General features: G+C 33.0%; 1 protein-coding gene across 1 annotated transcript in view; it reads right to left on the bottom strand.

The window, feature by feature from the left end:
• Positions 1-5,628: 5,628 nt before the first annotated feature.
• LOC141298299 (E3 ubiquitin-protein ligase UBR4-like) overlaps positions 5,629-13,239 on the bottom strand; it is a 20,931-nt gene continuing 13,320 nt past the window's right edge. Inside the window, exons 2-13 of the mRNA XM_073828804.1 lie at positions 13,080-13,187; positions 12,880-12,999; positions 12,601-12,791; positions 12,329-12,502; positions 11,024-11,123; positions 10,703-10,921; positions 10,498-10,611; positions 10,260-10,402; positions 7,252-7,377; positions 6,973-7,167; positions 6,683-6,896; positions 5,629-5,700 (exon numbers count right to left, since the gene is read on the bottom strand). Of these exons, the coding sequence (XP_073684905.1) occupies positions 5,629-5,700; positions 6,683-6,896; positions 6,973-7,167; positions 7,252-7,377; positions 10,260-10,402; positions 10,498-10,611; positions 10,703-10,921; positions 11,024-11,123; positions 12,329-12,502; positions 12,601-12,791; positions 12,880-12,999; positions 13,080-13,187 (1,776 nt within the window). The remainder of the gene's footprint in view (positions 5,701-6,682; positions 6,897-6,972; positions 7,168-7,251; positions 7,378-10,259; positions 10,403-10,497; positions 10,612-10,702; positions 10,922-11,023; positions 11,124-12,328; positions 12,503-12,600; positions 12,792-12,879; positions 13,000-13,079; positions 13,188-13,239) is intronic.

The raw sequence follows: 13,239 nt of genomic DNA, 5'->3' as shown, positions 1-13,239 counted from the left end.
ACAGAGAGAGCTGGAGATGCAACGCTTGTCAAGAAGACATACCGGTTTAAACTGCTTCAAGACTTTCATTTTCAGCTTATTTCTGCCTTACTGTCAAAGAAACACAGGAGAATAGATTGAACAATAGAATGACCTAACCTATTATCCAATAATCCATGGTAAAATGAGTGTAACACACTGCTTTTATATAATGAATATATGCCAATTCACAATCCTGCTGAATCAAATACAACAGGCCACTGAATACAAAAGGTTGTTATCTCACAATTATGCCTTTTTTTTCTCAGAATTGCACGATACAAACTCACAATTTTGACTTTTTTTCAGAATTGTAAGATATAAATTTACAATTGTGAGAAGTAATGTCAGAATTGTAAGAAATTAACTCACAAATCTGTGAAATGAAGTCAGAACTGCAAGATATAAACTAGCAAATCTGCATTTTTCAGAATTATAAGATATAAATTCACAATTGCGAGAAAAAGTCAGAATTGTGAAATAAACTTACAACTCTGAGAAATGAAGTCAGAATTTTGATATAAACTCACAATTGCAAGAAATAAAGAATTGCAAGATATAAACTCGCAATTCTGACTTTTTTTTTTTTTTTTAGAATTGTAAGATGTAAATTCAAAACTGCAAGAAAAAAAAGTTAGAATTGTGAGATATAAACTCACAACTAAATAAAACAGTTTTTTTTTTGAGAAGCAACGCTTGTCAAGAAGACATACCGGTTAAAACTGCTTCAAGACTTTCATTTTCAGCTTATTTCTGCCTTACTGTCAAAGAAACACAGGAGAATAGATTGAACAATAGAATGACCTAACCTATTATCCAATAATCCATGGTAAAATGAGTGTAACACACTGCTTTTATATAATGAATATATGCCAATTCACAATCCTGCTGAATCAAATACAGGCCACTGAATACAAAATAATAAAAAGGGTTATTATTCTGCCTTTTTTTTAGAAGTAAGATTATTTAAGTAATGTGACTATTGTGAGATATAAACTTGCATTTCTGAGAAATAGTCAGAATTGTGATCTAAACCCACAACTGTAAGAAGTAATGTCAGAATTGCAAGATATGAACTCACAAATATGAGAAATTAAGTCAGAACTGCAAGATATAAACTCGCAAAACTGCATTTTTTTCTGAATTGTAAAATATAAATTCACAATTTCGAGAAATTAAGTCAGAATTATGTATAAACACAATTGTGAAAAATAAAGTCAGAATTGCGAGACATAAACTTGCACTTCTGAGAAATTAAGTCAGAATTATGTGATATAAACCCACAATTATGAGAAATAAAATCAGAATTTCAAGATAGATTGAACAATAGACTGACCTAACCTATAATCCAATAATACATGGTAAAATCAGTGCAACACACTGCTTTTATAAAATGTATATATGCCAATTCACAATACTGCAGAACAAAATAAAATAGGCCACTTAATAAAAAAGGTTGTTATCTCACAATTATGCATTTTTTTTCTCAGAATTGTATCTTACAATTGTGAGAAGTAATGTCAAAATTGTAAGATATTAACTCACAAATCTGTGAAATGAAGTCAGAACTGCAAGATATAAACTAGCAAATCTGCATTTTTCAGAATTGTAAGATATAAATTCTCATTTGTGAGAAATTGAGACAGAACTGTGTGATGTACACTCAAAATTGTGTGAAATGAAGTCAGAATTGCATGATATAAATTCACAATTCGGACTTTTTCAGAATTATAAGATATAAATTCACAATTGCGAGACAAAGTCAGAATTGTGAAATAAACTTACAACTCTGAGAAATGAAGTCAGAATTTTGATATAAGCTCACAATTGCAAGAAATAAAGAATTGCAAGATATAAACTCGCAATTCTGACTTTTTTTTTTTTAATTGTAAGATGTAAATTCAAAACTGCAAGAAAAAAAAGTTAGAATTGTGAGATATAAACTCACAACTAAATAAAACAGGTTTTTTTTTTTTTGAGAAGCAACGCTTGTCAAGAAGACATACCGGTTAAAACTGCGTCAAGATTTTCATTTTCATCTTATTTCTGCCTTACTGTCAGAGAAACACAGGAGGATAGATTGAATAGATAGAATGACCTAACCTATAATCCAATAATCCATGGTTAAATCAGTGTAACACACAGGCTTGAGTTGTTTATTGCTTTTATAAAAGGTATATATGCCAATTCACAATACTGCTGAATTAAATAAAATACGCCACTGAATAAAAAAATAATAAAAAAGGTCATTTTTCTGCCTTTTTTTCAGAATTGTAAGATAAATTCGCAATTGCGAGAAATTAAGTCAGAACTGTGTGATGTACACTCAAAATTATGAGAAATGAATTCAGATTGCAAGATATAAATTCACAATTGCGAGAAATAAAGTCATAATTGTGATATAAACTCACAATTTAGAAAAATGAAGTCAGAATTGTGTGATATACACTCACAATTGCAAGAAAAAAATTCAGAATTGTGATATAAACTCACAACTGCAAGAAATTAAGTCAGAATTGTGAGATATAAACTCACAATTAACTAATACTGTTTTTTTTTTTTTTTTGAGAAGCAACGCTTGTCAAGAAGACATACCGGTTAAAACTGCTTCAAGATTTTAATTTTCATCTTATTTCTGCCTTACTGTCAGAGAAACACAGGAGGATAGATTGAATAGATAGAATGACCTAACCTATAATCCAATAATCCATGGTTAAATCAGTGTAACACACAGGCTTGAGTTGTTTATTGCTTTTATAAAAGGTATATATGCCAATTCACAAAACTGCTGAATTAAATAAAATACGCCACTGAAAAAAATATATAAAAAGGTTATTGCGACTTGTTATTTCACAATTTTGACTTTTTTTCTCAGAATTGCGTTATACAAACTTGCAATTCTGACTTTTTTCAGAATTGTAAGATTTAAACTCGCAGTTCTGAGAAATAAAGTCCGAATTGTGTGATATAAACTCACAAATTCAAGAAAAAAGAATTGTCAGATATAAACTCACAGTTGCCAGAAATAAAGTCAGAATTGTGATATAAACTAGCAATTCTGAGAAATAATGTCAGAATTGTGAGATTTAAAGTAGTAATTCTGAGGATTTAAGTCAGAATTGTGTGATGTAAACTTGCAATTTTGAGAAATAAAGTCAGAATTGTGTGATTGCAATTACCTTTCCCCCCCATTTTTTATTCAGTGGCAGAAATGGGCTTCCATAATTATTACGCCTTACACATTATTATATAACGTGCATCAGTTGAATATTTAGACTCATTTTTAAGAGACTTAAAAAAGGGCTCATACAATCAGACTCCATAAGTATCAATTAAACAATTGATTTTGATTATGTGGTTTAATGTCCGATGTAAAATCTGAGTCCCGAAGCAAAACCAGTTATGAAGCTCAGCCCTGAGCCAAGTTTAGTCACGCCAACACAAACAGAAAGAGTTTACCATTCATTCACAGAAAAGCAGCAGAAACTGAGAGTGACAGAGAGTGAGAGAAAGGTGAGAGACAACGCAAATCAACAAACCAAAACACACCTGTTCCCTGACATGCCATCCCTTCAAAACATCTCCCATGAATCCGGCGTGCGGCACGTCCAGCAGATAGACAACGGAAGAGAGAATGAACACACAACCACCACCACACGTCTGGGAGGAACCACTCTCATGTGTGTGTGTGTGTGTGTGTGTGTGTGTGTGTGTGTGTGTGTGTGTGTGTGTGTGTGTGTGTGTGTGTGTGTGTGAGAGTGGGGCGTGTTCCTAATGAGTCTTCAGTGAAACATTCAGCTGTTTTGGGAAGGTCAGGGGTGGACAGTCCTGCTCCACAAAACAATCCAGCATTGAATAAAGATCAGAAAACAAAGCTAATGAGAGGACAGCTGTACTGCTCTGTTCACAGCTCCAATCTTCACTTGTGTGGCACTCAAACTTCAACACATTCCTCACTAAATTCCTTGCAAGAATTTTTGGTAACACTTTATTCTAAGGACAAGTTCTCACTATTAACTACACTCTTAAAAATAAAGGTGCTTGACCTTCAAGCGATGCCATAGAAGAACCATTTTTGATTCCACAAAGAACCATTCAGTCAAAGATTCTTTAAAGGAGAAGTCCGGTGTGATATTGACCTAAAGTGTATTGAATCATGATACCGAGTGTGAACATACCTTGCATATCTCATCTGGGTTTGTGTCCTGCTGTCCGAAATCTGGGGTTAGTTAGCCGACGCTAACAACAGGTGGTCAATGAGGGTGAATATGGCATCGGAGTAGCCATGTAAATAAGTTGAGTGACGAGCAGGAAGGAAACTATAACCTGATAAATTCCTTCCTGCTTTTCTTACTTCGATTTCCAGATTTTACTTTCGTCTTGTTTCCAGCCAAAATATCTAAACATTTTAAATCAAGAAGGATTTTCTAGACAAGTAAAAATTATTGTCATGTTTTCAGAAAAAAAAAAAACACAAGTCAAAATTAAGTGTGTTTTTGCTTAAAACAAGCAAATTAAACGAATTTAACAAAATTATTTTTCTTACCCCATTGGCAGATTATTTTGCTTGTTTCAAGCAAAAACACTCTTAATTTTGACTTGTCATTTTCTAAAAACAAGAAAAAATATTATTTAAGTTGATTTAAGAATTTTTAGATATTTTGGCCGGAAACAAGACAAAAAATCAATTAAGAAAAGCTAAAAAGCTGTCTAAGAGAAAGACTTGAGATATTAAAGAGCTCATTAAATAAACTATAAATAGGTCAACATGCATTGCTTTTTCTTACTTTTTTTTGTCTTATTTCCAGCCCAAATATCTAAAAATTCTTAAATCAGGAAGGATTTCCTAGACGAGTAAAAATTATGGTCTTGTTTTTAGAAAAAAACAAGTCAAAATTAAGTGTTTCTGCTTGAAATAAGATTATTTTTCTTACCCCATTGGCAGATTATTTTGTTTGTTTCAAGCAAAAACTCATTTTGACTTGTTTTTACTGAAAACAAGAAAAGAATTTACTCGTCTAGAAAATCCTTCTTGTTTTAAGAATGTTTTAGTTATTTTGGCTGGAAACAAGTCAATTTTTTTTTTTTTGCTTTGTACAATAAGTAATCCATCTTTCTTCCTGTCTATACTTTCATTTAACCTGTTCCTACACACCGTGAGAATGAAATTCCCCTTCCTGCACAACAACAACAACAGACAAACCAGACCAACAGCTTTCCTCAATGAGCCCGTAGCAATAACGCATGATCTGATACAATCTCCAGAGCTTGAACAACTGACCCAGAGTCAACATCAAACAGGCGTCTCAACTTGTCTAGCGACACACCCTCCGCAAACCTGTCGTATTAACACTCCAAAACATCATGGGAACAACAACAGCACACCGCTTCGATCCCAGCGCTCATACAGCGTCTAAAAATAGCATCTAGGTAGGCAGCAGACTGCATTCTGAAACATACATGTCTAGGTTTATGCATATGAAAAGAACCGCAGTATTTTTTGCTCTCATTTTTCCTAGAGTACTTCCACTAAAGCAGCGTGTCTGTGTGATACAGTCAGATTACGCTGAGCTCAACTGAACATGTATTTAAGGGCCTGTAATGGACAGGTCAGACCTGACTGACAGGCGGCACACACTTCAGCTCATAATGACTCCACGCCAAATTCCTTTCCTCTCTGTTCTGGGGAAGATGATGAAATGAGAGTCTCTGGATTTGTCGGTTATATAAAACTGTGCATTTGTGTGTGTGTGTGTGTTTGCGCACAGGTTTCAGTGAGAATGTCAGAGCTGGAAATGCATCTATACATAGACAGTCACAGCACCCACGCGCCTACCTCAAATACACTGCGGAGCTGCTATCTATAGGGACAAACGCTCTGTGACGTGTTCAAACACATATGCTGGAACATCTAAGAAACATCGCTTCCTGTGAGATCATTAGGATCGCTGGATATAGATATAAATGCATTTTGATACTTTATTATGTTCAATAAACATCCCCAAAAAGGTTTGAAGAAACATCCCCAAAAAAGGTGATTTGTTTCATTAAGAGGAAACATTGTTACATTCAAACAGTCTCTGTTGCCAAGGAGATTCAAAATGCACAATTCAAAACATGAAATACAGTAAAACTGTTGTTCAAATGATCAAGTTTTCGTTGTTCTTACTGTTTGTGAAGAAACAAAAGAAAGGAAGATATTCAATACTACAATTTAGACGCATCAATATGAAAATACTATTAATAAATCAATAACATTGGTCTACTAACATTTCGTTTTTTATATAATATAAATACATACAAATATATGTTATTTTTAAAGATAAAAATATAACATTTTATATTTTATAAATACATTTACATATATTTGGGGTTTCTTTTTTTATAGAAATTATAACTTTTATTCAGCAAGAATGCATTAAATTGATCCTGTTGTTTTAGTATCATTTAGATACACTGCCGCTCAAAAGTTTGGGACCAGTAAGATTTCTAATGCTTTTTAGAAGAGACTTTTTTGCTTATCAATGCTGTGTTTATTTAATAAAAATACAGATAAAAACTGTGATATTATAAAATGTTAATGCGATTTAAAATAGTGGTTTTCTATTTTAATATACTTTAAAATATAATTTATTTTTGTGATCAAAGCTGAATTTTGATGAACCCCTGGTGAGACTTTGCGGGCATGAGAAGTGACCAGCAGCCTACGCAGGAAGTCCACACGTGTAGTACTCCAGCGCTCGGGTGGCAGGATGTGCATGGCCAATATGGTGAAATAGTGCGGCCCATCCACCTCGTACGAAGTCTCTACCCACTTTTCACACGGTTGCTCTAAGAAGCTCTGAAGATTCTTCTCCTCCCGTGACGTGGCCCTTGTCCTGAAGAGAAATTCAGAAATGATGTTTAGAATCTCATAGTGCACTGGAATTCTAATCTGATTTTTGATAAACGTACGTGTTGAGGACGTAGAGAACGGTGTGAATGATGTAAGGGATGAGGTGGATGTTGCTCTCACGGCCTCCTCCTCCTGTGTCCACGCTGAAGGACTGCTCCATTGCAAAGCGCAGGAAAAGCAGCTTGGTATCATGAATGTTGAGCTGGTACGTGGGTTCCCTTTGCCCTGTGCACTCTTGCAGATATGTGTTGTGCCTGTAACAGTACAAAACAAGCTTAAAATACTGTAAACATTCAGGGGTATGTCTTAGCTTTAAACAAGCTACAAGCATGATGTACCTTGCCAGGCAGGTGGCGAAGGCAGATTCAGGTACGTGTGGCCCCCATACTGGTAGGAGCCCATTGCACTTTGTGTTGGCATTTTGTAGTGCGGCACTGTCCCATTCCTCACGCCCTCTGGCAAGCCTGATCCAGACGGACAGACAGAAAATTAGGAAACAAGTGACATTATAAAACCTTCCTTAAAGCAATAGATCATCCGAAAAAAAAAAAATCTGTCATCATTCATTCACCATCATTTACAGTTGATGGTAGCCATTGACTTCTATTTTTTTCCACACTATGGAAGACAATGGCTATCGTCAACTATGGACGCCTGCCACCGAATAAAAAATAAAAACGGGTAATTGCAACTTTTTATCTCACAATTCTGACTTTTTTCTTGCAATTGGGAGTTTACATCTCGCAATTCTAAGAAATTAAGTCAGAAAAGTGTGACATAAACTCTAAATTGCATGTTATGAAATCAAATTTGCTAAGCAAACTTGCAGTTCTGAGACTTGATTTATGTTTATTGCCACATCAGCTTAATAGGCTATTTCATAGCAAACTAAGATTGTACATTAAAAGTAAAGTAGTACACAATACAAAAATGAAGCAATTATAAAACAAAGTGGCAATTTTGAGAAAAAAAGGCTAAATTGTGAGCTTATCTCTCTTAATTGTGAGGGGAAAAAATGTCAGAATTGCGAGTTTATATCATGCAATTTTGAGAAAAGGGTCAGATTTGTTTCAGAATTGGGAGATTCTCAGAAGTGTCAAAATAGCGAGATACAAACTCGCATTGGCGAGAAAAAAAGTCAGAATTGCACATTTTTATCTCAATTCTGAGAAAAAAAAAAGTGAGGATTGTGAGTTATTTCAATTCTGAGAAAAAAAATGTCAGGATTGTGGGTTTATTTCAATTCTGAGAAAAAAAAAAAAATTGTGAGTTTGTATCACACAATTCTTACTTTATAACTGAGTGTTTATCAGAAATCTGAGGAAAAAAGCCAGAATTGTGAGTTTTTATAGCTCTGTATTGTTGAAAGCGCTATATAAATAAAGGTGACTTGACTCAATTCTGAGAAAAAAAATGTCTGAATTGCATGTTTATATCACAATTCTGAGAAAAAAAGTCTGAATTGCGAGTTTGTATCATGCAATTTTGAGAAAAGGGTCAGATTTGTTTCAGAATTGGGAGATTCTCAGAAGTGTCAAAATAGCGAGATACAAACTCGCATTGGCGAGAAAAAAAGTCAGAATTGCACATTTTTATCTCAATTCTGAGAAAAAAAAAAGTGAGGATTGTGAGTTATTTCAATTCTGAGAAAAAAAATGTCAGGATTGTGGGTTTATTTCAATTCTGAGAAAAAAAAAAGAATTTTGAGTTTGTATCACACAATTCTTACTTTATAACTGAGTGTTTATCAGAAATCTGAGGAAAAAAGCCAGAATTGTGAGTTTTTATAGCTCTGTATTGTTGAAAGCGCTATATAAATGAAGGTGACTTGACTCAATTCTGAGAAAAAAAAATGTCTGAATTGCAAGTTTATATCACAATTCTGAGAAAAAAAGTCTGAATTGCGAGTTTGTATCATGCAATTTTGAGAAAAGGGTCAGATTTGTTTCAGAATTGGGAGATTCTCAGAAGTGTCAAAAATAGCGAGATACAAACTCGCATTGGCGAGAAAAAAAGTCAGAATTGCACATTTTTATCTCAATTCTGAGAAAAAAAAATGTGAGGATTGTGAGTTTATTTCAATTCTGAGAAAAAAAATGTCAGGATTGTGGGTTTATTTCAATTCTGAGAAAAAAAAAAAAGAATTGTGAGTTTGTATCACACAATTCTTACTTTATAACTGAGTGTTTATCAGAAATCTGAGGAAAAAAGCCAGAATTGTGAGTTTTTATAGCTCTGTATTGTTGAAAGCGCTATATAAATAAAGGTGACTTGACTCAATTCTGAGAAAAAAAAAGTCTGAATTGCAAGTTTATATCACAATTCTGAGAAAAAAAAGTCTGAACTGCAAGTTTATATCACAATTCTGAGAAAAAAAGTCTGAATTGCGAGTTTGTATCACAATTCTGAGAAAAAAAAGTCTGAATTGCAAGTTTATATCACAATTCTGAGAAAAAAAAGTCTGAATTGCAAGTTTGTATCATGCAATTTTGAGAAAAGGGTCAGATTAGTTTCAGAATTGGGAGATTCTCAGAAGTGTCAAAATAGCGAGATACAAACTCGCATTGGCGAGAAAAAAAGTCAGAATTGCACATTTTTATCTCAATTCTGAGAAAAAAATGTGAGGATTGTGAGTTTATTTCAATTCTGAGAAAAAAAATGTCAGGATTGTGGGTTTATTTCAATTCTGAGAAAAAAAAAAGAATTGTGAGTTTGTATCACACAATTCTTACTTTATAACTGAGTGTTTATCAGAAATCTGAGGAAAAAAAGCCAGAATTGTGAGTTTTTATAGCTCTGTATTGTTGAAAGCGCTATATAAATAAAGGTGACTTGACTCAATTCTGAGAAAAAAAATGTCTGAATTGCAAGTTTATATCACAATTCTGAGAAAAAAAGTCTGAATTGCGAGTTTGTATCACGCAGTTTTGAGAAAAAAATCAGAATTGCGAGTTTGTATTACGTAATTCTGAGAAAAAAGTCTGAATTGCGAGTTTGTATCACGCAGTTTTGAGAAAAAAATCTGAATTGCGAGTCTGTATCAGGCAATTCTGAGAAAAGTCAGAATTAAGTTTATCACACAATTTTGAGACAAAAAAAATCAAAATTGCTAGTTTGCATCACGCAATTCTGAGAAACAAAAGTAAGAATTTTGATTTTGTATCATACAATTATGAGAAAAAATTAAGAATTGCGAGTTTGTATCATGTAATTCTAGGGAGAAAAAAAAGTTTGAATTGTGACAAAAGGCTGCAATAACATTTTTACATTTTTTATTCAGTGGCACAAACAGCTTTGGAACAACTTGAGGGTGAGTATCGGATGAATTCACAGCAGTTTCACGTACCTGACAGCAGCAAGGTGACAGTCATAGTGGACTATGTTAAAGTGTGAGACAGTGCTGTAGCCCTGCTGCTTGCGGGGTTTGTTCTCTGACTCCTCTAGGGGCACACGCTTTGTAAATGTGTAGATGCCTAGAACTTTGGTAGGCTGTGGGGTACAAAGTACGTTCAAAGATCAGACATTGAAGAGGTTGAACATTAACATCCACAGCTAAATAAAATGTCCTTGATAGATAAACAAACCTGGAACTTGTAGCCCTCTCTACAAATACAGCAAGTCAGCCCAGGTTCTTCGATGAGCTCCTCCATCTGTTTAAGCAGGGATGTCTTGGTCACCACCTGACCCTTCTCATTGGTCTGAAACAAAGCGACAAAACGGAAAGATTTGAATTCAAAGTCAATTTTTTCTGGTTTATACTTTAAGCTTCTATCTACATATCCAACTCACTGTCATTCCCAGTGTGCCAAGAGCTTTCTGCCTCATCGCCATTGCCATGCGTTTCTTCTCTGCTCTAGTCTCCCTTCGGGCAGCGTCGATCTTCAGGTTAACCTCTGCATGTTCCCTTAGTGCCTCCAGAAGATTTTCTGCTAAAGTGCCGATACCCTCGTCACTGGACACCTGCTCCAGCTTGTGCAAATTAGTTATTGAATCTGTTCCGATTAGCATCTATAAGAGAAGAAGAGATAGGTTAATTCATGTCTGTTGTCTGTGTATAGGGATACTACATGAAATAAAAAAAACTTCTCAAACTGCTGATAAAAGTGTTACCTGTGTAGGGGGGTGGTGGGTGGCTAGACCACGCAGCAGTCGAAGGATGAATGGAAGGGCTGGTCGAGCAAGGAACTTCTTCCAAACGTCTGCATCCAGGCTGCAAAATAATATTTATAGTTTAGGTAATCACTTTATAGCAGTAATGATTTTGGATAATGTTTTTATATCTAAAAATGTGAATAACTTATTTATTTTCAAACTAATAAATATGAAACAAAATCTAATACATAAAAAATAGAGATAATAAATATGTATATACTAAATGTATTAATGGATAAAAAATACTTAATATAAATATAAATAAAAATTATATTTTAATCATAAAATATATATTATTAAATATATTTACAATAAATTATAATTACATAATAATAAATTATACATGTTTTATCTACAGTGTAATTAAATAAATTACCTTTTTAAGTTATAAAAAATATAAAGCATAAATATAAATATAAATAAATATATTAATTATAAATTATACCAGTAAGTTATACATTCAATTAAATATAATTTAAATAATAATAATACATTTAAATTAAATATAATCTAAATAAATAATAATTTTTACCAAAACTATTTTGGGATAAGGATAAAATATACTAAATTATATAATATAAATACATATAACAGTATTTATTATAAATAAAAATGAACATAATTATAAAATATATTACATTGTTATATTGTAATGTTTTTAAATATATAAATAAACACAATATACTTATTATATTATGACAAATGTATTTACATTTATTTAAATTAAATATAAATATAATTTATAATATCTACAAAAAATATTTTGGGATATGGATAGATACTTTATTATACAAATTTACATGACAATATTTATAATAAATAAAAATGAACATTATATTAAAATATATTAAAATATTATATTATAAATAAACACAATATACTTACTATATATGGACATATGATGACAAATTAATTTAAATTCCATTTAATTTAAATAAATAAACGTATCTAAATGTAATTTACAATATCTACAAAAGTATTTTGGGATATAGATAAAAGATAATATATAAATGCATATAACAGTATTTATTATAAATAAAAAGGAACATAATTAAAATATTTTTGATTGTTATGTTATATATATATTATGACATTTAATTACAAATTAATTGAAATTTCATTTAATTTAAATAAGTAATATGTATCTAAATATAATTTATAATATTTACAAAAGTATTTTGGAATATGGATAAAATTTACTTTATCCATATTTACTTTATTATTTTACAATTATTATATTATAAATATTATGAGATATCATACTTCTTAGCACAGGGGATATGTTTCTTCATATAGTCCAGAGCACTCTGGGTGATGCCCTTCTGTAAGATGAGGTCTTTCAGTTGATGGCCATTACTATTATTCTTGATTCCAGCAGCTATTTTACAGAAACAGTCCAGGAAGACCTTGTCATCCGCACTGTGCTCCTCATCATACCTGTGTATGAAAAAAAACAAACAGTGTTTAATGCAGCAAAATGTCCCTATTGTTACAGAGACATCAGAGTTCTAGATTATAGAGATGAACAAACATACTTGTCGAAGTTGCAGCAGGGTTTAAAGCGCTCGACCAGAATGTGCATCTTCTCTAGTTCACCGAAGGACAGGTAAGGGATGATGCGGAGCAGCCCCTGTAGGACACTGGGATTGGAGCGCACAAACAGAGTGTTGATCTGATCCAGCAGCATCACCAGCTGGTCCTTATCACCCGTAAGCAGCAGGTTACCCTGGAGGAGAAACACAAATGAGAGGCCTGAGCTGGCTCACTTCTATTTGTTGTAAAATGCAATGCATAAATCAAAATGATTAGCTGACCTTGTCTTCAGACACAGTCTCTGCATTGGCCTCATCCAGGATGATCTCCATAATACTAAGAACCTGCTCTGCTATGGATGCTCCTCCACTGTCCTTGCTCTCCTGCTCTGCCACCAAGGCCTGAAACACAATGTCAAATTACAAATCTTCTCTTAAATATTACTTATTATATCTCATGATTTCTCTGGTCTGTTACTTACCAGATTCAACGTGCCCAACATAACATTCAGTGTGTTCATCTCTGGTTTCACCAGCTGCTGTCTGTTTATTTTCACTTTAACACAGTAACTAAATAACTTGAGGAGAACCTATAAAACAAAAGACAATCATTAGAATTTTCTTCAGTTTCTGAGGGGTGTG

Source organism: Garra rufa, chromosome 22, assembly GCF_049309525.1.
Source record: "Garra rufa chromosome 22, GarRuf1.0, whole genome shotgun sequence".
NCBI lineage: Eukaryota > Metazoa > Chordata > Actinopteri > Cypriniformes > Cyprinidae > Garra > Garra rufa.
The sequence above is the reverse complement of the archived record's forward strand: the minus strand, read 5'-3'. Positions and strand labels throughout refer to the sequence as shown.